Consider the following 25,893-nt stretch of genomic DNA (forward strand, 5'->3'; position numbering starts at 1 on the left):
GGATTACAGACGTGAGTCACCATGCCCAGCTGGCAATATTTAAAATACAGAGGATATATCAACAAAATGAAAACTTTACAATATGCTTAATTTTACAGAACCAATGTCCATATTCAGATGGTGATTACAGTGACTTAAACATGCTGAATTTTTCTTGTAGTTTCACTTCTCACGCATGTGCACGTGTTTGTGCGTGTGTAGAAAATAATAAAAAATATTGGAGTATAACCAGCTGAAGCAACTGTCCTCTATTCTAAATTCTGTGATTGTATTTAAAAGCCCTACATTCAAATGCCCCTAAAGGAATTCACAACTGATAAAACTTGATTAATAAATACAGTATGTGCTATTTATATAAATTATTATTGATTCACGCCTGTAATCCCAGCACTTTCGGAAGCCAAGGCAGGCGGATCACCTGAGGTCAGGAGTTTGAGACCAGCCTGACCAACATGGGGAAACCCCGTCTCTACTAAAAATAAAAAAAAATTAGCCCTGCATGGTGGTGCATGCCTGTAATCCCAGCTACTCACGAGGTTGAGGCAGGAGAATCACTTGAACCAAGGAGGTGGAGGTTGCAGTGAGCCGAGATGGCGCCATTGCACTCCAGCCTCAGCAACAAGAGCAAAACTCCGTCTCAAAAAAAAAAAAAAAATTATTACTGATTTAGTTTACGAAATTTAAAAGTTAAACAGTTTCCAAATGATATAGAAAATGTAAAAAATTAAGATCCATATCCCTAGACAAACACTGAGGAAGAGATTTTTAAAATTATATAAAGTTAGAGTTAATAAATTTTCCTTAGGGCAATTATATATTATAGATGCACTGACGCTAAAATATGGCTAAATCAAATACATTTAGCTTATCTAATATCCACATAATAAAGACTAAAGTTTGCAGATCCATAAACCAGAACATAAAAACAATTCTTATGAAAGCAAAAAGCCTAAACTATGATGTAGGAGGATAAGGTTTAATTTGGGCATTTATGGCCAAACTTTGTGATTAATAACTGTAGTTTATAGTATTTGGGATTATCCAACTTTTTCCATCCCATTTTAAAATTTTTACCATAAATGAAAACATTTTCATTCAGCAAACAAAAACTACTCTTTTCTCTTTATACTTATCGAAAGATATTTTTCTTCTTCTTTTTTGAGACAGAGTCTTGCTCTGTTGCCCAGGCTGGAATGCAGTGACATGATCTCAGCTCACTGCAGCCTCCGCTTCCCAGGTTCAAGTAACTCTCTTGCCTCAGCCTCCCCAGTAGCTGGGACTAAAGGTGTACACCATCACACCTGGCTAATTTTTGTATTTTTAGTAGAGGCAGCATTTCACCATGTTGGCCAGGCTGGTCTCGAACTCCTGATCTCAAGTGATACGCCTGTCTCAGCCTCCCAAAGTGCTGGGATTACAGGTGTGAGCCATTGCGCTGGGCCTATTTTGCATTTTCTTAGTAAGCACAGGGTATTGTTTCCAAAACATCGATAAAATCTGTAATAATTACAAAACAGTCTCAAAGACCTTGCACTAATTCCTACCACCCATTTTGAAACACTTTAGTGGTGATTTTCTGTTTTACTATGTCCCACTTCTAAGCAGTAGAATTAAATGAAAAAGAATTAAATTCCCTCCTCAGTTACATCATAATTCTCTTGGCTGCACTTCAGTTCTGGGACTTTTTTGCTGCCCTAACCATGAACTCTTATAATTTTACTCAAAAAAAAGCTATCATATATACCAAATAACACAAACTTTTTCTGACTCCAAATAGCCTTTAAACTAACTTCCACTATCAGGCTGCACCTAATTATCTACACCAAATCCAGAACTGTCTCCCCTCAATGAGTAAGAATCTGACAGATACTACCGTCCATTTTATATCCTCAGTTATACCAAAAGTTTTTACATGATGACAGGAGTTTATTGATAAATTTGGTAAAGGGTTCCTGACCTGGCTGCAATGACACAGCAAACCAGTAAAGAAGCCAAGTATCTAAAATTCTAATTTTTATTCTAACCAGGCTAGCAGTTTAACATATCAATTTGGTAAAATCTTTTTTGTTTGGTTTTCTGAGATAGCGTTTCACTCTTGTCACCCAGGCTGGAGAACAATGGTGTGATCTCGGCTCACTGCAACCTCCGCCTCCCGGGATCAAGCAATTCTCCTACCTCAGCCTCCCAAGTAGCTGGGATTACAGGCACGCGCCACCATGCCTGGCTAATTTTTTTGTATTTTTAGTAGAGAAAAGGTTTCACCATGTTGGCCAGGGTGGTCTCGAACTCCTGACCTCAAGTGATCCACCCACCTCGGCCTCCCAAAGTTCTGGGATTACAGGTGTGAGCCATCACGCCCACCCTTTTTTTTTTTTTTTTTTTTAAGATAGGGCCTCACTCTTTATCCAGGCTGGAGTGCAGTGGTGCAATCACAGCTTATTGCAGCTTTGACCTCCTGGGCTCAGGTGATCCTCCCACCTCAGCCTCCTGAGTTCTGGGACTATAGGTGCACAACACCACGCCTGGCTAATTTTTTGTATTTTTAGTAGAGACGAGGTCTCACTATGTTGCTCAAGCTGGTCTCGAACTCCTGGGCTCAAGGGATCCACCTACCTCAGCTTCCCACAGTGCCGGGATTACATGCATGAGTCACCCCACCCAGCTGGTAAAATCTTTATTTTTAAATATGCTACACTGCCAGGGCGCGGTGGTTCATGCCTGTAAACCCAACACTTTGGGAGGCCAAGGTGGGCGGATGCCTTAGTGAGACCTCATCTCTACTAAAAATACAAAAAATAAGCTGGGCATGGTGGCACGCGCCTGTAGTCCCAGCTACTGGGGAGGCTGAGGTGGGAGAATTGCTTGAACCCAGGAGGCGAAGGTTGCTATGAATTGACATCGCCCTACTGCATCCGGCCTCGGCAACAGAGGGAAACTCTTATCTCTAAATAAATAAATAAATATGCAACATCCAAAATCTAATCAATTTAATGGAAAATGAGAAACTGGCTCAAGATTTCAAACTCCATTACATACTGTTAAAACTGACTGGATTTGGAGCCAAATTTTAATGTATGGTTTTGGAAATCTCTGGCTTTCAAGCCAATATTGACAGAACTGACATCCATTCCATTTAATCTCAAAGTTCCAAACAAAAACAGATTTGCAAGTATTTCCAAAAACTCAGTGACACCAGTTAACCTACAGGAAGACCCTAAATTAGCAGAATCCATGGTTCTCACCTCCAACTAGAATTTACTTGTCAAGAATTTCAAGACAACAGAACAATTATCAAGATAATAGATACTTATATTACTACCTCTCTTGTCCCCTGCCACAACTCATAAGCTTAACTAAATGCACAACAAAAATTTAAGACACTCACACCTGTAATCCCAGCACTATGGAAGGCTGAGGTAGGAGGATCGGGAGGCCAGGAGTTCTAAACCAGCCTGGTCAACATAGCTGATGCCCCATCTCTACAAAAGAAAAATTTAAAAAATTAGCCAGGTGTAGTGACACACGCCTATAGTCCCAGCTACTCAGAAAGCTGAGGCAGGAGGACTGCTTGAGCCCAGGAGTTCCAGGCTGCATAAGTCACGATCACGCCACTGTACTCCAGCCTGGGAGACAGAGTGAGATCCTATCTTTAAAAAAAAACAAAAAACAAACAAAAAAACCTTTTAGATAAATATAAATATAGTTAACTGCCCTGCCCCACAACACTCTTTTCTGAGGTACATATCATAAAACATTGTTTTATGGTGAAACCCTGTGGTGAAACTATTATAACCAAATTTTTCTTAGTTAATAGTCTTACAGTATGTTACATTCTATAATATTGTGAGGGCCCAATACAGTGAAGGAATAGAACATTTCAATACGGAAACATGAAGTCACTAAACTCAGCTAAAAGGTTAGGCTTCAGATCTGTGATGATGGTGCTGTGTGTATGGGAGGAGGGGGTGCAGGAATATTCACACCACAGGTCTGTTACAAATTCATACCCACACATTCAGATGGCAAGTTACCAGGAAGCAACAGTGGTAGCATGTAAACACTGATCTGTTTTCCCAGTGTGCCTGGCCCATGCTCTCCTATTTTTAGTTAACATCTTGATTTCTCAAGGCCAAGAAAACCACAAGAACTAAAGTAAGCATCACGGCCCTGTTGATATCTGTTGTAAAATGGCTTTCTCTGTTCTTGCCCTACTATTAACCCCTCAATGTGTTACATCATACCCTTAGAGCAAAACAAAAACAAGAAGTAGAACTGGTTCCAAAATAATTCCCAAAACCACATGTAAGCAAGTATTAAAGATACAGCATTTTGCAAATAAGTAACACTTTATTTATAAACAAATACAACACATGAGAGAAGTGAAAATAATCAAGGCTCTCCCCTGTCATCTCTGCAAAAAAGTAAAACACTTAATCCGGGAATGAAATGGTACATTCCTCCTCTATAACCTAAATCCATTAAAAGAATTATGATTAGCTCATACTGTATTTTTTCATCAAATACCACAATCATTCAAAAGAGCTTCATAAGTAATTTAGCAGAATATGGAATTGTATTCATATCTCATATAAATCAGTTTTATGTCCAAAGAGAATCAAAGCTACAGCAGCTTTAAAAGTAAAAAGTGAATTCAATCTTAGTTCACTAATAATCCACTGGCATATGAAAAATGAAGGGGGTAGAATGTGAAGACAGGAAAGACTTCCATCCATAAATTAACGGGCATGTTAGGTACACCCAACAATTAACACCATATATTACATCAGGCCTGGAAGTAAAAATCTCGAAAGAATAGCTCGTTAACATGGCATTCTTATAAAACAATAATAATACTATTCATGGAAACGTCTGTGATTTAAGTGTCTCAAAAAAAGTGTTCAAATTTCAATTCTTAGAAAAGCCATGAAAATGTCTTAATCAGTAATAGCAAAATTTTGAAGAAGTATTGAGGATCTAATGATTAACAAAATTTAAAAAAATGTTTACAAGCAACTGTGCAATGTGAATAAGCTTTTGCAGAAGGAGGGGTTATGCTACTGAAATCAAAACTGATTTACCTAAATACGTCTGCATATTCTGCCATCGCAGTCATGATGGCTTCTTCTGCCTTAGAGAAACTGATTTTCTTTTTTCTTTTTTTTTTTTTTGGAGACATATCACTCTGTCGCCCAGGCTGGAATGCAATGGCGTGATCTCAGCTCACCATAACCTCTGCTTCCCGGGTTGAAGTGATTCTCCTGCTTCAGCATCTTGAGTAGCTGGGACTTCAGGTGTGTGCCACCACACCTGGCTAATTCTTTTTATATTATTAGTAGAGATGGGGTTTTGCCGTGTTGGCCAAGCTGTTCTTGAACTCCTGACCTCAAGTGATCTGCCTGCCTGGGCCTCCCAAAGTGCTGGGATTACAGGAGTAAGCCCAACCTAAAACTGATTTTCTTTACTCAGTGAGTGCGAGAACTGACAAAGGGAAACAAAAATTTTAAAAACTATTAGACATGCTAATATGTTAACTGTACAACTCCATCTAACAGTTTCTCTTTAATTTTGCAATAACATTAAGATGTAATCTGAATAGAGTTCTTATATTGCAATTCAGCAAATTTTTACATGGCCATGACTTTTATTCAGAACTAAGTATGAAGACAAGGTCTCTAGAGGATCTCACTCTAGAGATAAAACCAACAAACAGTAATATGTAAACTTCAACAGAAGATAATTTGTATTAAGTTAAAGGGAATTAATACTTTTAACAACCACAGCGCTTTTAGCTAAGAATTCGCATTTCCTTTGAAGAAACAATTACTATTCCACTGTGCATCTGAGGGTATGTCCCATAGCCCATACACATAAACTAATTTAAAAGCTGTTGCCAATCAATAAATTATCATCTCATGAAGATTAAACAGTAGATATCTATTCAGATTTAATCAAGCATTTAGAAAACGCCTGATGCTAACAAAAATTAGCCAGGCCATGGTGGCGCCCGCCTGCAGTCCCAGCTACTCCCAGCTACCTGGGAAGCTGAGGTGGGAGGATCACTTAAGCCTGGGCAACACAGTGAATCTCTGTCTCAAAAAAAAGAAAGGAAGAAGAGAAAAGAAATGGCCAACAACTTTACAAACCTATAATCACATAAAAAGTTATAAAACATATGAGACGTGGCTAAAGTCAAACAAAGACTTCATAGAGCCATGTTATGACTTAACAATCACAAAAGGAAGTGAATTTATCTCTACTAAAGTGAATATAAATATTGCAATCATTCTTTTTCTGGCATAATTATGTTTTGGAACTATGTCTTCTATAAAAAGTATCTGTGTACCCACCTGTCCCAGTTGTGTTGAATGCCAACTACAAGCATCCTCTGTCCTTATTTTCCTAAATCACTCTACTAAAAATATTATTCACACAATATCTGCAAAATAGTATTTCAATGTTGGTTTTGCAAATCAGTCAAAGGTATCTCTCCAATTTTCAAGAGCTAACTCCAATCCTGGGGTTGTCAGTGAGAGGAAGATTTGGTATTGGCCTAGACTGTGGCAACTTCACTGTGTCCCCTTAACCCAGAAACTTGCACTGACCAAATTTTTACTGTGTGGCAAATACATGTGTCAACTTAAAACTTTGGAAGTGGAACCAGTACATGTTGAGTATCTGTAAAATTCGAGCGTCCAAATTCTTGTTTCATGTTTAACTTTTAAAATCCGAGTGTCCAAATTCTTGTTTCAAGTTTAATTTTTAAAATCTGAGTATCCAAAGTCTTGTTTCAAGTTTTTAAAACTTAAAGGTAATGTAGTAAATCTTTTTTAGGATCTTAACACGTCTGGTATTTAAACTTATTTACGAAAGAAAAATACGATGAAAAAAAGGAGGACATCATTACTGTCAACAAATCCAAATGATATCATGTTCAGAATCACGTCTTTCACTACCTTCTTCAAACATCACTTCCTCTCCACTACTTCCCCCAGTCCTTTAGGCAAATCAGTGATTCACACCGCCCCTTCCACCCAAGATTCTTAAAAGGATCCACTGTGCACGAACGAGAAAGTCCCACTATCCAAGTACATTGCCCTAGTGATCTTTGATGTTTTAAAAGGCACCTGTAAAAATGCCAAAACCCAAAATTAGATCCCCAAGGGCTCCTTTTCTTTCTTGACCACACTTCTCTTTTTCAATGCCTCCCTCACCCCTAGAGGCCAGACAATTTCCCATCCAATAGCCCTCCTCCTTCTAATCAAACCTAAATCCTGCCCTCCATCACCACCAGCCCCACCCGGGTAAGAGGCTCCAGTCCCTGCCCCGATCGCCCTCCCTCGTCCTGGGAAGGGAACACCGGCCCAGGTCTTGCTCCTCTGACTCTTCACCCCCGCTGCCAAACCCAGAGCATCTCTTCCTCCGGGTCCACATTCCCGCAGGACCCCTTCGATCTTCTTCCCCCACTGCGCAGCTTTCAAAAGCCCCCAAGCTCTGGGCTCTTCAAGCCTCCCCCTCCCGCCCCCTCCCTCTCGTTCCTCGGCCTCCACTTACCCCTCAGGCCCTCGGTTCGACAACCTCCATTTCCTTCAGATTCCATTCCAGAGCTGACTCTCCCGGCTCCCTCAACCGTCTCCCCGGGGCCCCTCCGGGTCGCGGTCCCTCGGCAACCCCCGGCTCCATCCCAGACTCCCTACTCACCCTTGGCAGCAGGCGCCCCCCAAGCTCCCCTCTCCTCAGCCTCAGCTCCCGCTCACCTCCGCGGTCCGAGTCGGGCTCCCCGGACCCACCTCCGAGTCGGCGTCCGAGCCGCCGTCGGAGTCCGGGGCCCTGCCCGCCTCGCCGGAGTGCAGCGCCTCAAGCGGCGGGGGCGGAGCCCGGGGCGGGGAGCCGGAGTGGAGGCGGGGGCGGTGGCGGCTGCGCGCAGGCATCGTCCCGGCCGCCGTCACCGCCGCGCCGGCAGCTGCTCACAGCCGAACCGGAACTGCTTCGGGAGGCGAGGCCCTACCGGCCGGGAACGGGGTTCTACCGGCAGGGGGCGGGGCCCACACTGGAAAAGACGCGAGGCTCCAGATGGGACCGACTGGAGAACCGAGAAGCTGCCGCGGGGGAGCCAGAGGGCGCATGCGTCATGCCGAGGGCCAAAGCGAGAGTAGGAAGCGGGGCTAGCGGAGCGGGGGCGGGGCCTGTGGGATCAGTAAAAGGGGTTAGGGCCTAGAAGGAGGTAATCCTAATTCCTCTGGAGAGAGCCCCCTCTTCTCCAATAGCCAGCCACCAATGATAATTGTTATAATTTATTGCCCACTTCCTCTTTGACAGCGTCTATGCCAAATGCCATATAAACATCTCATTTAATCCTTGTGCTAAGGCCAGGCGCAGAAGCTCACGCCTGTAATCCCAGCACTTTGGGAGGCTGAGGCGGGTGGATCACCTGAAGTCAGAAGTTCGAGACCAGCCTGGCCAGCATGGTGAAACTTCATCTCTACTAAAAATACAAAAATTAGCCGGGCGTGGTGGCGCATACCTGTAGTCCCAGCTACTCGGGAGGCTGAGGCAGGAGAATCGCTTGAACCCGGGAGGTGGAGGTTGCAATGAGCCGAGATCACGCCGTTGCACTCCAGCCTGGGCGACAAGTGCGAAACTCCATTTCAAAAAAAATAAAAATAAAAATCCTTGTGCTAACTCTGCAAGGGGGATCGTATAGCACAGAAAGGTAAAGAAACACATTGCCTGACATATTGCAAACTGATATTCCAACCCAAATCTCTCTAACATCTGATCCTATATTTTCCTCACTCCACCATGCTGCGCCACCCTGAGGGAAGGTCTCCTCCCAAGCCAGGTCTAGCATAGGCATAAACCAAGTCCAGACCCAACTGTAACCTGGACACGAACCCCTCCTTGGCCTTGCCTCCCCACACAGTGCCGGGCTGACTTCAGTGGTTCTGAATGGGATGGACATGAATGTAGACTGCTTCCATGGGATGCCCTGGTGTGGCCTTTCCCTTCAAACTGGTCTTAAGGCCAAGGACAGCTGGGAACCTCCCCACCGCAGCCCATACCCTTCCCAGCTCCATCAGGGCTGCTGAGAAGTCACATGACAGAGGGCGAGACATCTCATCTCTTTTGCTGATAGCCAGCTCTGGCAGAAGGACAGGTTGACCTTTCTCAGTTTCTATTTTGGGACCCAAAGCCCTTATAGACAGAGGAATCTCCCTCCCACCCTCAAAATGTTTCTGATGACAGTTGGCCCCTTTGGCTCTCAAAGTCTAGGGCAACACTCACCTCCCTTCTCCCTGTTTGACATACAAGGCCCTCTTCAGCCTTCTCTTCTGAGAAGTCAGCTATGTTCATTACAGGACCATTGTTCAAACCTTCCCCCACTGGCCCGGCATGGTGGCTCACACCTGTAATCCCAGTACTTTGGGAGGCCGAGGCAGGCTGATCACTTGAGGTAGGAGTTCAAGACCAGTCAGACCAACACGGCTGACAAACCCCGTCTCTACTAAAAACACAAAAATTAGTGTGGCATGGTGGTGCACGCCTGTAATCCCAGCTACTCAGGAGGCTAAAGCAGGAGAATCACTTGAACCCGGGAGGTGGTGGTGGCAGTGAGCCAAGATGTCACTGTACTCCAGCCTGGTGACAGAGTGAGACCCTGTCTAAAAAAACAAACAAACATACAAAAAACAAACACTTTCCCCCTTCCCCCATGAATCTTGTGGGCACGCTTTAAAAATGAAGCTCTCCATGTCTCTTATCCGTATTTCTCTGACTCTACAACTCAGAAAACTGTCCCTGACCTCCATAATTCAGAGACTCATCCAACAGACATCCAATCCAGCTCCTACCCAATTTGTGGCCCACCTAGACTGTACACTTCTTTCAGTTCTATCATTCATCCTTGGAACCAGCCACCTCCTCTGCACCCTGGATCTCTACTTTAACTCAGTCCTCATAACCTAATAGCCTTAGGCAGGGCTCTACATCTACTAATTCCACAGACGTTTCTAAGTACCTACTATGTATCAGACCCAGCACGTCTTTTGTTTCATTTAATCCTCAAATTCTCTGAGGTAGGTGTGATTATCCTTACTTTACAGATGAAGAAACTGAGGTTCAGGGAGGTAGCTGACTTGCAGAGGTCTCTCTGATTCCATGTTCTCACGGAGTTTGGGGGTGGGGGGAGGCTTAGGGAGGAAAAGGTCTTGTCTGCTCCAGAGGCCCCTTTGACTTGCTGAGTCACTTGCTCCTGTCCCACCTGTCCCTGTCAATCTCTGGGAAGGAGAAATGACACTGGAGAGGCAGAGAGGAGTGACCGCAGAGGCAGAGGGGTGGGCGGGCTGGCCCATGGCTGAGACCTCGCTCCCAGAGCTGGTGGGAGAGGACAAAGCCACGCCTTGCCCCAGCATCCTGGAGCTGGAGGAGCTCCTGAGGGCGGGGAAGTCTTCTTGCAGCCGCGTGGATGAAGTTTGGCCCAACCTTTTCATAGGAGATGCGTGAGTGATAGCTGGCCAAGGGTCATGGGGGTGGGGACAAGGAGAGGCAGTTCTTGGTGGCTTTACCAGACACAGGAGGGTAGAAACAAGGAGAAATAGCTCTGCTCTGACCATCCCAGGCCAGGGACCTTCTCCAGGACCCCAGGCTGCCAAGGACAGTGCAGTGACCAGGTATGGCCACGAGGGGGAGCAGGGACTTCGCCTGCCTGAAAGCAGGGAGTCTCCCAGGAGTCCTGGGAAACATTTCCAGGACAACTGGCAAGTGTAGAGGTACAGGCCTGGGAAATAGTATTTGCAACATGAGATGAGGTAGACAGAGAGCCCCCTATTTCTGGACCCAGCCTCCCTCCTCTGGATACAGATGGTGGAGAAGCCTGACTGAAGGTGAATCAGAGAAGGTGTTGCCTCTCAACATTTGTAGGCTAGAAGCAGGTATTAGGTGGTAGCCGGTAGAGGACGGATGTGCGTGGGAGGACATGAGGCAAGAAGGGAGGGGCAGCCAGGTTCTAGGGTTGAAGCAATCCCTTCCTTCCTGTCCTGGCCAAGGCAGGAGCAGAGGCCTTGAGGAAGCAGAGAGGGTCTAAAGATCCCCCAACACACGCATACCACCAGTTCTGCCACCAGAAAGTGTGGGGCTCTGGGTATGGGGCTGTGGAGTCAGACCCCACTTGGAGCTTGCTGGGGTTGGATTCTCTTTGGACCCTGATGGCTCGGTCCCTCTGCAGCAGGGGGCCAGGCAAAGCCTCCCTCCTGGTCCCATGGCTTGGCTGTTATCCAGTGCCCTTCCTGCCCTCCCCAGGGCCACAGCAAACAACCGCTTTGAGCTGTGGAAGCTGGGCATCACCCACGTGCTGAACGCCGCCCACGGGGGCCTCTACTGTCAGGGCGGCCCTGACTTCTACGGCAGCAGTGTGAGCTACCTGGGGGTGCCAGCCCACGACCTCCCTGATTTTGACATCAGTGCCTACTTCTCCTCCGCGGCTGACTTCATCCACCGTGCCCTCAACACGCCTGGGGGTAGGACTTGGGGTCCAAGCCCATATCCCATCTTGCTCATTCCTGGGGAGGATGCCTCATTTCTTCTCAGTCATCAGTGCCCTCCCATCCCTGGTTTTTAAAAATCCTCTGCTTAGGCCGGACACAGTGGCTTATGCTTGTAATCCTAGCACTTTGGGAGGCCAAGGTGGGTGGATCATCTGAGGTCAGGAGTTCAAGACCAGCCTGGCCAACACGGTGAAACCTCATCTCTACTAAAAATACAAATATTAGCCGGGCATGGTGGCACACACCTATAATCTCAACTACTCGGGAGGCTGAGGCAGGAGAATTGCTTGAACACGGGGCAGGGGGAGGTTGCAGTGAGCCGATATCATGCCACTTCACTCTAGCCTGGGCAAAAGGGTGAAATCCATCTGCCCCCCCACCCTGAAAAAAAGTTCTCTGCTTAGTGCTCCAGCATTTTATCAAACCCTATTCCTTCCCAGATGGGGAAACTGAGGCCTGGAATACAAGGCCATGCCATGAGTTAGGAGCAACCCTAAGGCTGAAAGCCATTTCTCCCAAACAGCAGAATAGCTCTTTCTCTGCAACACGCAGCTTTGGGAAAGCACCATTTGGTACCTAGATGTCTGCCCCAAAGTACTTCTTTTATTCCTTTTTTTTTTTCTGAGACAGAGTCTCAGTGCTACCCAGGCTGGAGTGCAGTGGCACGATCTTGGCCCCTCCATCTCCTGGGTTCAACCTCTGCCTCCCGGCTTCAAGCAATTCTCGTGCCTCAGCCTCCCAAGTAGCTGGGACTACAGGCATCTGCCATCACACCCAGCTAATTTTTGTATTTTAGCAGAGACAGGGTTTCACCATGTTAGCGAGGCTGGTCTTGAACTCCTGACCTCAAGTGATCTGTCTGCCTCGGCCTCCCAAAGTGCTGGGATTACAGGCATGAGCCACCGCACCCGCCCCTCAAAGTACTTTTAACTAGAAAGAAATGTATCTCAAATACTCAGGATACAGCATAGGAGTCCAGGGAGGCTGGTGTCCTGGCTTTGTGTCCATCCTAGAAGACAGCTGTGTCCCTCACTATGTGACCCTGGGCAAGCCAGTGTCCCTCTCTGGACTTCAGTTTCCTCATCTATGTGACAAGAATGACAAGATTACAGCTCACATGACTTTTTAGTATCCAAAGCACTTTGACATTCTTTTGTTCTTTGTCCATTCATTCACCAGCTATTTACTGAGTATCCACTATGTGCCTGGCACTGAGTTAAATAAATACTGGGAATCCAGACTTTAAGAAGCAGGGTCCTTGCCCTCTTGGAACTGGTGGAAAGACAGCCAAATTGTGAATAGTATAGTGAGAGCTACGCATAAGAGTGGGCCAGTGTGGAGGGCTCTGGGAGCACACGGCGGGGGTGCTGAGCCTAGAGGATCAGTAAGATGGGGGGACTTCCCTCTACAAAAGTATTCATGGGTCATATGCAAAAAAGATGAGCTGCTCTGTGATTCAAGCAATACTTTGAGCGGTCAAGAAAGCCTGTGGAGGAAGCCATGTCTCAGCCGAAACCTGGTGGATGAGTAGTAGAAGTTAGTCAGACCGAGACCAGGGGAAACAATTTGCAGGTATTTGGAATAGCATGTGGTAAGGCTGGAGGTCAGAAAACATGGCAGCCTCAAGGAACTGCAAGTTCCTCCATTTTTCCTGGAGCTGAAGGTGGGGGAGGGACAGTCTAAGATGAGGCGACAGGGGCCAGCTCTTGAAGGGTCTTAACAAGCTATGTTAAAAAGGTTAGGAGGCCAGGAGAGGTGGCTCACACCTGTAATCCCAGCACTTTGGGAGGCCAAGGTGGGAGAATCACTTAAGTTCAGGTGTTCAAGACCAGCCTGGGCAACATAGTGAGACCTTGTCTCTACAAAAAAAAAAAAAAAAAAAAAAAGGCTGGGCGCGGTGGCTCAAGCCTGTAATCCCAGCACTTTGGGAGGCCAAGAGGGGCAGATCACGAGATCAGGAGATCGAGACCATCCTGGCTAACGCGGTGAAACCCCGTGTCTACTAAAACATACAAAAAAATTAGCCAGGCCTGGTGGCAGGTGCCTGTAGTCGCAGCTACTCGGGAGGCTGAGGCAGGAGAATGGCGTAAACCCGGGAGGCGGAGCTTGCAGTGAGCTGAGATCCGGCCACTGCACTCCAGCCTGGGCGACAGAGCGAGACTCCGTCTCAAAAAAAAGGCTGGAGTGCAGTGGCACGATCTTGGCCCTCCATCTCCTGGGTTCAACCTCTGCCTCCCGGCTTCAAGCAATTCTCGTGCCTCAGCCTCCCAAGTAGCTGGGACTACAGGCGCCCGCCACCTCACCCGGCTAGTTTTTTGTATTTTTAGTAGAGACGGGGTTTCACCATGTTAGCCAGGATGGTCTCGATCTCCTGACCTTGTGATCCGCCCGTCTTGGCCTCCCAAAGTGCTGGGATTACAGGCTTGAGCCACCGTGCCCGGCCTCTAAAAAATAAATTTAAAAGAAAGGAAAGAAAGAAAAGAAAAAAAAATTCGGACCCTATCCCAAAGGCAGGCAGAACAGGTATTGATCTACCCATTTTACCGATCAGGAAACTGAGGTTCATAAAGGCTGAGTGACTTGCTCAGGATCACAAAGTATACCCAAGGCAGGGTAGGAAAGGAACTTGGGTTCCCATCCCAGCCCGTGGGTGGGCCGGCTGGTGGGAAAGGGTTTTTCACCAGGATGTCTTCCTCAGCCAAGGTCCTGGTGCACTGTGTGGTGGGCGTGAGCCGCTCCGCCACGCTAGTCCTGGCCTACCTCATGCTGCACCAGCGGCTGTCCCTGCGCCAGGCGGTGATCACCGTGAGGCAGCACCGATGGGTCTTCCCCAACCGAGGCTTCCTGCACCAGCTCTGCAGGCTGGACCAGCAACTGCGGGGTGCCGGCCAGAGCTGAGGGGCCAGGTGAGGCCTCGGGGGGCGAAGCTGGATGTGGTTGGCAGGAAGTTGTCTCTGTGGACATAGGATTGGGTTCTTGCAGGATTGGTTGGCAGGGCTGCATGTGGCTGGAAGTGAGGATTAAACGGGGCCTGGCCCTCTCCCCAAACTGCTGGGTTCCCTTCACCTACCCAAGGCCTCACCCAAGGGCCCGGCCGAGGCAGTTCTCCTGTAGGACCCCCAACCCGTCTCCCCCACCCTACCTGGATCTTTCAGACCCCAAAGAGAAGAGGAGGACTAGGATGTGAGGGCGTGGAAAGCGTAAAATGGAAGAGGGGAGACTTTCCTACCTGGTCTTGAGGCCAACCTGCCCTGCCTCAGCTGAAAGCTTGTGGGGGCTCCCCTACATCTCACCGAGGCATCTGCATAGCCAGCCTGGACCCTCCTGAACCTCCACATCCCCTTCCCCCTAGGTCTGGACCCCAGGTACAATGCCGCAGAGAAAACCTTCCAGACTTAGCTAATTCTCATCAGTGAGCTAAGGCCCGGCCTCCACGGCGGCTCCCCACCCAGCAGGGCCTGCCTCCACCTCTGCTTCCCCTACAACTCCTTCCCTGTCTCGCCTCAACCCTGTCTTTGGCTGTCCCCACCACCCCACGCCACAGACAGGCTGCCATTTGGGGGTGGGTGACTGGCCTGGGCATGCTTGGGAGCTGGAACAGCAGCAGTTTTTTCCTCCCAGAAGCCTCCCAGGGCAGGGCCTGACTCTCTCCCTGTCTCCCACCCCTAAGAGTGGTTCCTATCTCTGAAGGCATAGCCAGCCCAACCAGAAGGGAGGCCCTTCAGCAGCATTGACCCCTTCCCACGGGCTGGCTGGAGGATGAGCATCTTGGGGAGGAGAATTAGGGAAGGATCAAGGGCTAAGTTTAGAGTTTGGGGGTGAGCGTGATAAGAAACTTTGGGTTATAGCTGGGCTTGAGATTGGCCTGCCGCCAAGCTGTGGCATGGAGCTCTATGGGTAGAAGGTCTGAAGGGGGCATGTTTCCCGTGGAATGGCAAATTCCCAGCTTGCTCTCTCTCCTCTAGACAGGACCCCGGAACCTGGCAGAGCAGCAGATCTCAGACCATGCCCAGTCACCCCTCTCCCTCAGCCTGGGGCCTTAGGCTCCCTGACCTCTGACCTCAGCATCTTTCCCATCAGGCAACTGACTTTGGGGGAGTTGGATAGGCAGGGGTATAGCATTGCACAATTCATGGAGGTGTCATCCACCAAACTGTGCAACTGGAGGCCCCAGGAGTTATGCAGTGTGCAGCCTGTGCAGCCGTACACAGCAGCTCTGGGTCTGGGGACTCTGAAAGATAAGGGGCCGATGGGGAGAGGTCATCTCTGTCCCTAAGCCATGGATATCAAATCTACCTCCTCATCTCTCCCAGCAGCTGCACTCATTGACCTTATGCACAGGGCTTAAGGCAGAAGCAGGTTTAGGTGACAGCTCTTACCCCTGCCTCAACAAGTCCCAGCCAGCCTGGGCCTTGGTTCACCTGCCTGTAACACAGAGCTCATCTCTCTTCCAGAGCTGGTCCTTACTCCCTGCCATGGGGCTCTGCCAATTTGCCACCCTGGCACTGGTCCTTCTGGTGCTGCTGGAGGCTCTGGCCCAGGCGGACACACAGAAGATGGTGGGAGCCCAGCGTGGAGTCCGCCCTAGAGCCTGCTACTCCATCCGGCTCCTCCTGGCGCCTGCACCCCCTCTCCGCCACTGTCTTTGGCCTCCACAGGTGGGAGTGGGCTCCCCTCTCAGCTAAGCCCTCAGGCGTCTTGGCCAGGGATCCCAGGTTCCCTGGGAAAGTGGGGAGGGCAGGAGAGAGGAAGGGGGTTTCAGGTATTTGTGACAGCTGTTGGCCACAGCTGCCTCCAGCAGCTCCCCTCAGGGTTCAGGGAGCCCCAGGAGGGGCTGAGCCTTAGCTCCCTGAAGCTCAGACCTCAGAGCCCCAGCGCAGGTGTGGCTGCAGGCATGGGTGTGCCCTGTCCCCATCATCTGGGAGTGCAAGTGGGAGAATAGTATCAAGGTATGGGTGTATGACAAAGGTCTGTGGATGACAGAGAAGGTTCCTAATGGGCCCAGTTGAAGGTCCTAGCTGACCACAGTTAGCAGAGGAGAGACCTAAAAGACCATCTCTCTGGCCTCAGGGGACAGCGGGGCCTGGGTATCCCTGCCTTTTGGGTTGGGGGAGGAGCTTGGCAGAGGGTAGGAGTGGCCCTGGACACATTGCTTCTGCCTGCAGCCCAGGGCTGTCTGAAGACCTGCTCTACACCTGTGTCTGTGTGTGGGCCTGCGCCGCTTCCCTCAGCCTGAGTCTTCTAGGTCTTTATCCTGGACCTGTCCCATCAGCCTTGGCCCCTAACTGAGGGCCCCTGGACCTGGGTTCTGCTGTTGGCAATGCCACCAGTTTACATGTGATTTTTGGCTAGTCTCTTCACTGTCCTCCTCCACAGAACATCTTTCCAGCTTGAACTTTCTGCCCTTCTTCCATAATACCCTTGAAGGCCAAGGGAGAGGGTCTCACTCCAGTTGCGTAGCCTGGAGTGCAGTGGCATAGTCAGGGATTAGGGCTCACTGCAGCCTTGACTTCCTGGGCTCAGGTGATTCTCCCACCTGAGCTTCCTGAATAGATGGGACTACAAGCATGTGCCACCACAAGCAGCTAATTTTTTTTATTTTTTATTTTTGAGATGGAGTCTCGCTCTTGTTGCCCAGGCTAAAGTGCAATGGCGTGATCTCACCTCACCGCAACCCCCGCCTCCTGGGTTCAAGTGATTCTCCTGCCTCAGGCTCCCGAGTAGCTGGGATTACAGGCATGCGCCACCATGCCAGCTAATTTTGTTTTTAGTAGAGACAGGTTTTCTCCATGTTGGTCAGACTGTTCTCGAACTCCCAACCTCAGGTGATCCACCCACCTTGGCCTCCCAAAGTGCTGGGATTACAGGCATGAGCCACCGCGACTGGCCCAACTGGCTAATTTTTTGTATTTTTAGTAGAGACAGGGTCTGGCCATATTGCCTAGACTGGTCTCGAACTCCCGGACTCAAGCAATCCTCCCACCTCAGCCTCCCAAAGTGTCGGGATTATAGACGTTAGCCACTTTCGCCGGCCAAGAGACCTTTTAAAATGCTTTATTTGATCTTCCTTCTCCTACTGTCAACATACATGTACACAATATGCCACAGTCAGACCTGGGCTGAGCTGCCTTGATTCTTAGCAGTGCTGGGACAGAGGCCTGGGCCTGGAGGGAAAGGTGCCTGGCTAGGCTTGGCACTGGTCATGCCATGGAACCAGTGGACAAGTTGGGAGTGGCAGGGGAGGCTGGAAGAGGGGAGTAGACAGCATGCTTTATAATTAAACTCAAATCAAAAAATAGAAACAGCATCAAGTGTGCGGAGACAGGCAGCTGAAAGCCGGCAGCACAAACTGCCCGTCAGAGAAGTGCACAGCCTGGGCCAGATACTCCCACAGGTGGGTGAGTGCCCCTAATTTGGGGGGGTAGGGTGTGGTCTCTGAGCATGCTGGGTAATGAGGGCCAGGACACTTGTGCCTGTGTGGGGAAGGGTGGGGGTTGGGTTGGGTAGAGAACTGACTGGGTCAGAGATGAAGGTGCAGACAAAGTAAAGTCAGAAAGACCTGGGCTTGAATCCTGACTCCCACATCAATTGGCTGTGTGACTCTGGATGTGTTGCTTAACCTCTCTGAGTCTCGGTTTCTTCATCTGTAAAATGGGGATGATAATATTGCCTGTTCCATAAAGGCACTGTGAGGCTTCAGTGAGAAAATGTAAGCGCCTAGCTCTGTCTGACACATCCTTGATGAGTGCTAAATAGAACAATTATTGCTGGACAGAGAAAGAAACATTAAGAAATACAGAGACAGAGAAGAAACCTCACTGTCCCGTAGGGAAGTTACCCTCCACCCAGGATATGGCTGGGGCTAGAAAGGGTAAGAGTAATTATAGTAGTGATAATAATAGTAAGATGCACCATTTATTGGGCATCTACCATGAGACAGACCCTGTGGGAGGTGCTTTACATTAATTATTACATGGAATTCTCACAGCATCCTCACTGAAGAAACTGGCTCAGTAAAGACCACATAGATGCAACTACCAGACCTGAGAATTCTGCCCAGGTCTGCCCTCCCCAAGGTCCGCAGGCTGAGCGCAGAGACCCACAGCTCTTCCCCACTGGTGCCACACACCACCCTTCTGCAGGCCTTCTTCCCCACACTCCTCACTGGTCCTGCCCTGAGATCTCCAGCCCCACGTGGCCTGTGGCCACACTCCTGTCTGGCCTCCCTGGAGTGGAGTCAGAAAGGATGGGCAGGAAGAAAGTCCAGGGGACCATCTGAAGCTGCAGCTGAGAGGTGGATGGCAAAGAGCTGCCCCCTGCCCCAAGGAAGCCTGTGCCTCTGCCTGATGTCGTGGGCACGCAGAGCAGTGTCATGGGAGGCTGCAAAGGCACATGAGCTTCCTGGGGGGGATGGGAGACAGAGGCAAATGGGGGAGCTACCCAGGGAGGAGAGATGCAAAGACAGAAAACAAGTGCATGGACTTGCAACCAGCAGCAGCACAGGAGCAGGCCAGGAAAAGCCCTGCCTACAGAGGCAGCTGCTCTGCTGAGCGGGGGAGGCAGGAAGAGGGAGAAGAGGAGCACGAGACCAGGGAGAGAAGGAGGGCTGCAGGGAGTGGGAGGGGAGCCCGGTCAGGCCCTGGCCCTGCTGGACATTGGGCCTGTGCCTCACCTGGCTGGGGCCGAGGAGACATGGAAGGTAATGTCAGGTGGGCCCCTCCGAAGACCGTTTCGGGTCTCAGAAACCGGCGGAGCTGCCACAACCACCGACTTCCCCTCCCTGGGAGGGCCTGGGGCTTAAAGGACGAGTCCCTGGGCGGGTGTCTGGGCCTGACTCTGACAGGGGCTGGGCTGGGTCCCAGTGGGTTAGAGTGGCCAGGCGGGGCAACACCCTGAGCATTGGGAGCGAGGCATTAGGTGGAGCCTGACCAGGAGTAGCGCTAAGTCCAGGGGAGAGCCCTGTTCTTCAGACCTGGGCCTAGGTCCCCTCGGAGGAAGAGGCACGCACTGTGGCCTACCAGCCCCCAAATCCTTCACCCCTCTGGAGCCTCCTGGGGGTGGGGCTTGGCTGCCTGCTCCCTGGCACGGCTGGGCTGCAAGACACCCATTGGCCACAGGGGGGCAGCCTCACCCCATGCCAAGCTCCGCAGGCCTGAGTCTGGTGCCCGTCCCACTTCCCAAAGCCCCATCTCCCTACCTGAAGGCTCCAGACCAGTGTGGCTGTTGGACTCCCCTGGGGCCTGAGGGCTTCCCCCACTCCACCACACTACACTGCCCTCTGCCCTGCAGTGACCGCACATCCAGACCCTCCTCTGTCATTCTCGGGTCAGACGCCCAGAGCATCCTGAAAGTTAAGTTCAGTATCCCTAGCAGGGGAAGATAAACTGTGGTCCAGATCAGGGCAAAGACTTGCTTGTGACCACAGAAAGTCATGGCAGAGTCCCGGGGAAGCCAGGCTCTCCTCGCTGCCTCAGAAGTTCTCTTCCCACCTCTTCAGGTAGCCTCCCATCTTCATGGGGGGTTATGGAACCAAGGGTCTTCAATCCCAAAGAGATACCAAGCAGAGAGGAAACCTGGGCGTTTAGAGGGACTGGAGAGCCCACCGCAGTCCACAAGGCCTCAGTCAGCTCTCAGACCCCACCCCCATGGGCGCCCCAGCCAGCACCTGGAATTCTAGCCGCTTCACAGTGTTTGTGTTCTGGGCGGAACCTGCCCAGCCTTGTTCCACTCAGGCAGAGTCCTGCCCCTGCACCCACTCCCCCATTCCTGGCCCCAGACCATGCCCCAGGTAGGTGGCAGGCCACTCAGCCGCCTGGAGAGGTCACAGTGGGGGATGAGGAGGACACCTGGGTCTTCACTTCCGCCTTGCCCGACAGCCTCCCACTGGGTGAGCCTGGCCAAGCCGGAAGCCTCCTGGGTGCCCATTTCTCTTTCTGGTCCTGGCACTGCCTACCAAAGGGAAAAGATGTTCTTCCCAGTATGCACCTTCCCTAGTCACTGGTCCAGGGGATCAGGGGCAGTTAGCAAAGACAGGTCCCCCTCTCCAACACGGCACCAGGCCCATATTCTGGTGCCGCTGAAAATCCAGCTCCGCAGGGTCCCTGACTCCTTCAGCCAGCAGATGCCTGAAACAAGCCACCTGACCCGGGTGGGGCCTGATATCCAGCGCTGGCCTGAGTCGTGGGGGTAAGGAGGAAAACCCGGGGCCTATAGGCAGGTGTGTGGTTCAGCAGCACCAGGCCCCCTTGAGAAAAAAGGGGGGTTAGTGACCACTCTCTGGAGGCCCCAAAGATGGTAACTGAAAGGCTTGGGGACGGACTAAAACCCCAGCCTTGCTACTTATGAGCCGTATGGCTTTGGGCGTCACTTTAAAACATTCTGAGCTTTAGCTTCCTCCTGGGTAAAATAGGAACCGACATCCCACGAGTGAGACATCAGGTTTTTTGTCGTTGAGACGGAGTCTCACTCTGTCGCCCAGGCTGGAGTGCAGTGGTGTGATCTCGGCTCACTGCAACCTCTGCCTCACAGGTTCAAGAGGTTCTCCTGCCTTAGCCTCCCGAGTAGCTGGGACTACAGGAGTGGACCACCACACCTGGCTAATTTTTGTATTTGTGGTAGAGACAGGGTTTTGCCACATTGGCCAGGCTGGTCTTGAACTCCTGACCTCAGGGGTTCTGCCTGCCTCGGCCTCCCAAAGTGCAGGGATTACAGGCATGAGCCACTGTGCCCAGCCAGAGGCATCAGGCTTATAAGAGGCATTAGCTCATTCCATGTGGAGATGCTAACAAATACCAGTTCACAGCCCTGGCCTCTTACCTGGAGATGGGCTCTGATCTCCGAGTCCCTGAAAGTGGGAGGGGACAGGGGTCTGAGGATGAGTACTGGAAGTAGCAGGTGAGGGGGCTTGAGAGGTCACAGTGGGGGATGAGGAGGACACCTGGGTCTTCACTTCCGCCTTGCCTGACAGCTGCCTAGGTTGGTGGGGCGGGGGGTGCCCTGAGAGCCACAGCCATCTGTGCCCTGAAAGCCACAGCTTTCATCCCTACAAAGTCCAAGCTGACTTCGGGGTGAGATCTGCACTGACTAGTGCCACAAATAGGGAACTCCAAGGGCCCCTTGGCCAAAGCTTCATACAGCTGCAGCTCAGCAGAGGGCAGGAGAGAGGTCTGCCCAGCTCCACAGCAGTGACAAAAGATTGATTCCCTTGTTCCCTAGGGAAGGGTTCTAGGCCCAAGCCCCAGCTGAGCTTGTTAATACCTCATGTGAAATAGCTGAGGCCCTTCCGGCAGCATCCCCGTGGCACCTGGGTACTGCACCATGGGCTTCCCCATCAGCTGGATCCACCCTCCAGGAGCCTGCCTCCAGCCACTGCGGTGTCCACTCTGTTCCAGGATGGACTCCCTGCAGAAGCAGGACCTCCGGAGGCCCAAGATCCACGGGGCAGTCCGGGCATCCCCCTACCAGCCGCCCACGTTGGCTTCGCTACAGCGTTTGCTGTGGGTCCGTCAGGCTGCCATGCTGAACCACATCGACGAGGTCTGGCCCAGCCTCTTCCTGGGAGATGCGTGAGTAAGACCCACATTAGGAGTGGGGGTGGCAGAAAGGTGTGAGGTTCACACGGGAATGAGGGCATGAGCCTCTCCCAGAGCCCTCCCGGGCAGAGGTGGCACCCTTACCTCCCACCGTCTCTTTCCCTATTTTTCTTTCCTTTTATATTATTACTGCTTTTAACTGTGGAACTAGAATGCACATAAGAAAAGGGCACAGGGCCGGGTGCGGTGGCTCATGCCTGTAATCCCAGCACTTTGGGAGGCCGAGACAGGTGGATCACTTGAGGTCAGGAGTTCGAGACCAGCCTGGCCAACATGGTGAAACCCCGTCTCTACTAAAAATACAAAAATTAGCCAGGCATGGTGGTGGAGACCTGTAATCGCAGCTACTCAGGAGGCTGAGGCAGGAGAATCACTTGAATCCGAGAGGCGGAGGTTGCAGTGAGCTGAGATCGCACCATTGCATTCCAGCCTGGGCAATAAGAGCGAGACTCTGTGTCAAAAAAGAAAAAAAAAGGAAAAAAGAAATGTGCACAGAGCATGTATGAACAGCTTCATCACCCAGTGAAGAAAAAGGATATTACTTGTCTCCCAGAAGCCCCTACTGAATCTTTCTCATTATAACTTTTCTATTCTCTGTGGTTAATCACTGTCTGTTGAATTAATTATTTCCCTGTTTTTCTTTAAAGTTTTACCACCTATATACCTAAACAGTGTAGTCAGTTTCACCTGCTGTTTAAAATTATACGAGTGGAATCATATTGTGTGTGTTTTGTGCCTGGCATCTTTTGCTCAAATTTGTGAGTTGTTATGTGTATCTGCAGTTCATTCATATTTTCACTGCTGGAGATTTCATTATATGATTATGCCACAGTTTATCCATTTTACTGAATATGGACATTTGAATTGTTTCCACTTTTTGACTATTATGAACAATGATCCTAGTAATATTTCATCTTTTTATTTATTTATTTAGAGACAAGGTCTCTCTCTGTTGCTTAGGCTGGAGTGCAGGGATTATCATCATTCACTGCAACCTCAAATTCCTAGGCTCAGCAGTTCTCCTGCCTCAGCCTCTCAAGTAGCTGGGAATACAGGTGTGCACCACCACACCTAGCGAATTTTTCTTTTTTTTGAGGCGGAGTCTCACTCTGCCACCCAGGCTGGAGTATAGTAGTGCAATCTTCACTCACTGCAGCCTCAACCTCCCAGGCTCAGGTGATTCTCCCACCTCAGCCTCCCAAGTAGCTGGGACTACTGGCATATGCCACCATGCCTGGCTATATTTTTGTATTGTTTGTAGAGAGAAGGTTTTGCCATGTTGCCCAGGCTGGTCTCGAACTCCTGAACTCGATGAATCCTCTTGCCTTGGTCTCCCAAAGTGTTGGGATTATAGGCATGAGCCACAGTGCCTTCCTGAAAAGGAGTCTTTTTTTTTTTTTTTGAGATGGAGTCTAGCTCTGTTGCTCAGGCTGGAGTGCAGTGGCGCAATCTTGGCTCACTGCAATCTCCGCCTCCTGGGTTTAAGTGATTCTCCTGACTCAGCCTTCTGAGCAGCTGGGACTACAGGCGCCCACCACCACGCCTGGCTAATTTTTGTGTTTTTAGTAGAGTTGGGGTGTCACCATGTTGGCCAGGCTGGTCTCAAACTCCTGACCTCAAGTGATCCGCCCACCTCAGTCTCCCTAAGTGCTGGATTTATAGGAATGAGCCACCGCACCCAGCATGAAAAGGAGTCTTAAACTCCAACTGGAGGAGCCCCTTCACCCTGGGCCGATTTGCAGGCTCTTGTCTCTTCCCTTGGTGGGTGGTGGGCAGGGGTGTTTGCAGACTTCAACCCAGCCAGAGCTGCCACAGTGAGATCTACCGCCACCCTCCTAACCCCTTGTGCCCTCCCCTCCAGGTACGCAGCCCGGGACAAGAGCAAGCTGACCCAGCTGGGAATCACCCACGTTGTGAATGCCGCTGCGGGCAAGTTCCAGGTGGACACAGGTGCCAAGTTCTACCGTGGAATGTCCCTGGAGTATTATGGCATCGAGGCAGATGACAACCCCTTCTTTGACCTCAGTGTCTACTTTCTGCCTGTTGCTCGATACATCCGAGCTGCCCTCAGTATTCCCCAAGGTGCACTTCTGGGTCTGGCATGGTGGAGGGTGGAGGGTGCGCTTTAGGACTCTCCATTTTTCCAGTAGCCCTGGTGGGTGGGAGTCCAGAGAGACAACCCCTTTCAGCAACCCTCCCACTCCATGGGACAAATAGCTACTACCATTCAGTGAGTGTCGCCTTCAGGGACACCCTCGAGGCTAGCAATCACGGACATAACTAAGATCCAGTGTAGTCATCAGCATCACCACATCCCTCCATAAGAGGCCAGGCACTGGACAGAAGGTATAGGACCCAGCGAAGCTCTTGAGCAGGCTCCTCTACGATGAGTCCTTGGCATAGAGCTGCAGGGGCAGGCTAGATGGCAGAACTCAGGGGAGGTAGGTGGACACCCCCTATAATCTGATGCAAACCCAGGGAACTGAGGAATTCAATAAACCCCCTTCCCCTGGCCCAGAGTTGCAAAGAATGCCTGAGGAAGCACCTGGACCTGAAGAAGGAAATCCCAGCTGCTAACCTAAACTCTGCCTCTAACTTGCTACGTGACTTTGAGCCAGCCTTCTCTCTCTGGGCTTCAGTTGCCCCATTTGACAGAGTAGACAGTGTCAGTATTGCAGGATGCTGTAGAGGATGGCCATGGGTGTCTCTTCTTCCCAAAGGGGTGGGTGGTTCAAGGGCAGGTAGCTGATGTTAGCTTGGTTCTCCCCACAGGCCGCGTGCTGGTACACTGTGCCATGGGGATAAGCCGCTCTGCCACGCTTGTCCTGGCCTTCCTCATGATCTACGAGAACATGACGCTGGTAGAGGCCATCCAGACGGTGCAGGCCCACCGCAATATCTGCCCTAACTCAGGCTTCCTCCGGCAGCTCCAGGTTCTGGACAACCGACTGGGGCGGGAGACGGGGCGGCTCTGATCTGGCAGGCGGCCAGGATCCCTGACCCTTGGCCTGACCCCACCAGCCTGGCCCTGGGGACAGCAGGCTCTGCAGTTCCTAGTGACCCTGAGATGTAAACAGCAAGTGGGGGCTGAGGCAGAGGCAGGGATAGCTGGGTGGTGACCTCTTAGCAGGTGAATTTCCCTGACCCAATCCAGAGATTCTTTATGCAAAAGTGAGTTCAGTCCATCTCTATAATAAAATATTCATCATCATAAAGACAGGCGATCTTTTGGTGGTCTGTGGGGCCGTGGCTTACTCTCGGGATGGTCACAAGGTTCCAGATGGCTCGCCAACTCTGATTCAGTGGGATGGCAGCCTTGGGGAGGAGGACAGGTGGGAATAATTTGTGATATCTGCCTTGGGTGCAGGAGGAAGGAGTGGGGGTACAAGTGTGAGGATTAGATGACCTCGTCCTCATCTTGTCCTCCTCATATCCTCACCCAGGAGTTAGGTTGTCTGATGAAGACCCAAGTTCAATGCATCACCATTCTCTCCATGCCCATCCTACCCAAGGCTGAATATCAAAAGTCACTGTGCACAAGTAGCATCTCTTGAAACCAGTCAGTCTTTTCACTGACACTCTGCTTTCAAAAATGGACTGCTTAAAATTAGACACCTAACAAATTAAAGCATTAAACAAGAGGATGATGGGATTGGGAAGGAGACATACCAGAAATACTAGGCAAAGAACAGTTATATGATGGAACAAAACAGCTCTGAGTTTCTTGGTTCTTATCTTAGCACAACATAAAATAAAACAAT

The 25,893-nt window shown here is 50.2% G+C and overlaps 2 protein-coding genes across 14 annotated transcripts in view; one reads left to right on the plus strand and one right to left on the minus strand.

The window, feature by feature from the left end:
* Positions 1-10,187, minus strand: part of SAMD8 (sterile alpha motif domain containing 8) — a 73,244-nt gene extending 63,057 nt beyond the window's left edge. The window contains exons 1-2 of one of the 4 annotated variants that reach the window (XM_050803477.1): positions 10,094-10,163; positions 8,522-8,619 (exon numbers count right to left, since the gene is read on the minus strand). Coding sequence is in view for 1 of the 4 variants with exons in the window: in XM_050803476.1 (XP_050659433.1) it covers positions 7,755-7,928 (174 nt within the window). In the remaining 3 variants the exon portion in view is untranslated. Of the gene's footprint in view, positions 1-7,698; positions 7,962-8,521; positions 8,620-10,093 lie in introns of those variants that run through there. The other 3 variants (XM_050803479.1, XM_050803476.1, XM_050803478.1) reach the window with 3 other exon arrangements.
* A 101-nt stretch (positions 10,188-10,288) lies between these two features.
* DUSP13 (dual specificity phosphatase 13) lies at positions 10,289-25,349 on the plus strand. 10 transcript variants are annotated; one of them, XM_050803484.1, is made up of 7 exons: positions 10,301-10,496; positions 14,239-14,446; positions 15,995-16,198; positions 17,840-17,934; positions 21,932-22,105; positions 23,994-24,214; positions 24,905-25,349. In XM_050803484.1, exons 1-7 carry the CDS (start codon positions 10,348-10,350, stop codon positions 25,105-25,107), a joined length of 1,254 nt encoding a protein of 417 aa, XP_050659441.1. In that variant the 5' UTR covers positions 10,301-10,347; the 3' UTR covers positions 25,108-25,349. The 10 variants fall into 10 exon arrangements, with proteins under 10 accessions (XP_050659448.1, XP_050659441.1, XP_050659446.1 ...); XM_050803486.1 differs by lacking the exon at positions 14,239-14,446 and having other exon boundaries at positions 10,474-10,496; XM_050803488.1 differs by lacking the exons at positions 10,301-10,496; positions 14,239-14,446 and adding an exon at positions 10,583-10,667.
* Positions 25,350-25,893: the final 544 nt, after the last annotated feature.

This window comes from Macaca thibetana, chromosome 9 (assembly GCF_024542745.1).
Source record: "Macaca thibetana thibetana isolate TM-01 chromosome 9, ASM2454274v1, whole genome shotgun sequence".
Classification (NCBI taxonomy): Eukaryota; Metazoa; Chordata; class Mammalia; order Primates; family Cercopithecidae; genus Macaca; species Macaca thibetana.

Excerpts from the sequence above, each read along its gene's own strand:
- DUSP13 (XM_050803484.1), top strand. The coding sequence starts at position 10,348 with ATGGCTGAGACCTCGCTCCCAGAGCTGGTGGGAGAGGACAAAGCCACG. Across the intron at positions 16,199-17,839 it reads ACTGTCTTTGGCCTCCACAG|AAACAGCATCAAGTGTGCGG; the intron begins GTGGGAGTGGGC and ends ATCAAAAAATAG. Across the intron at positions 22,106-23,993 it reads AGCCTCTTCCTGGGAGATGC|GTACGCAGCCCGGGACAAGA; the intron begins GTGAGTAAGACC and ends CCTCCCCTCCAG.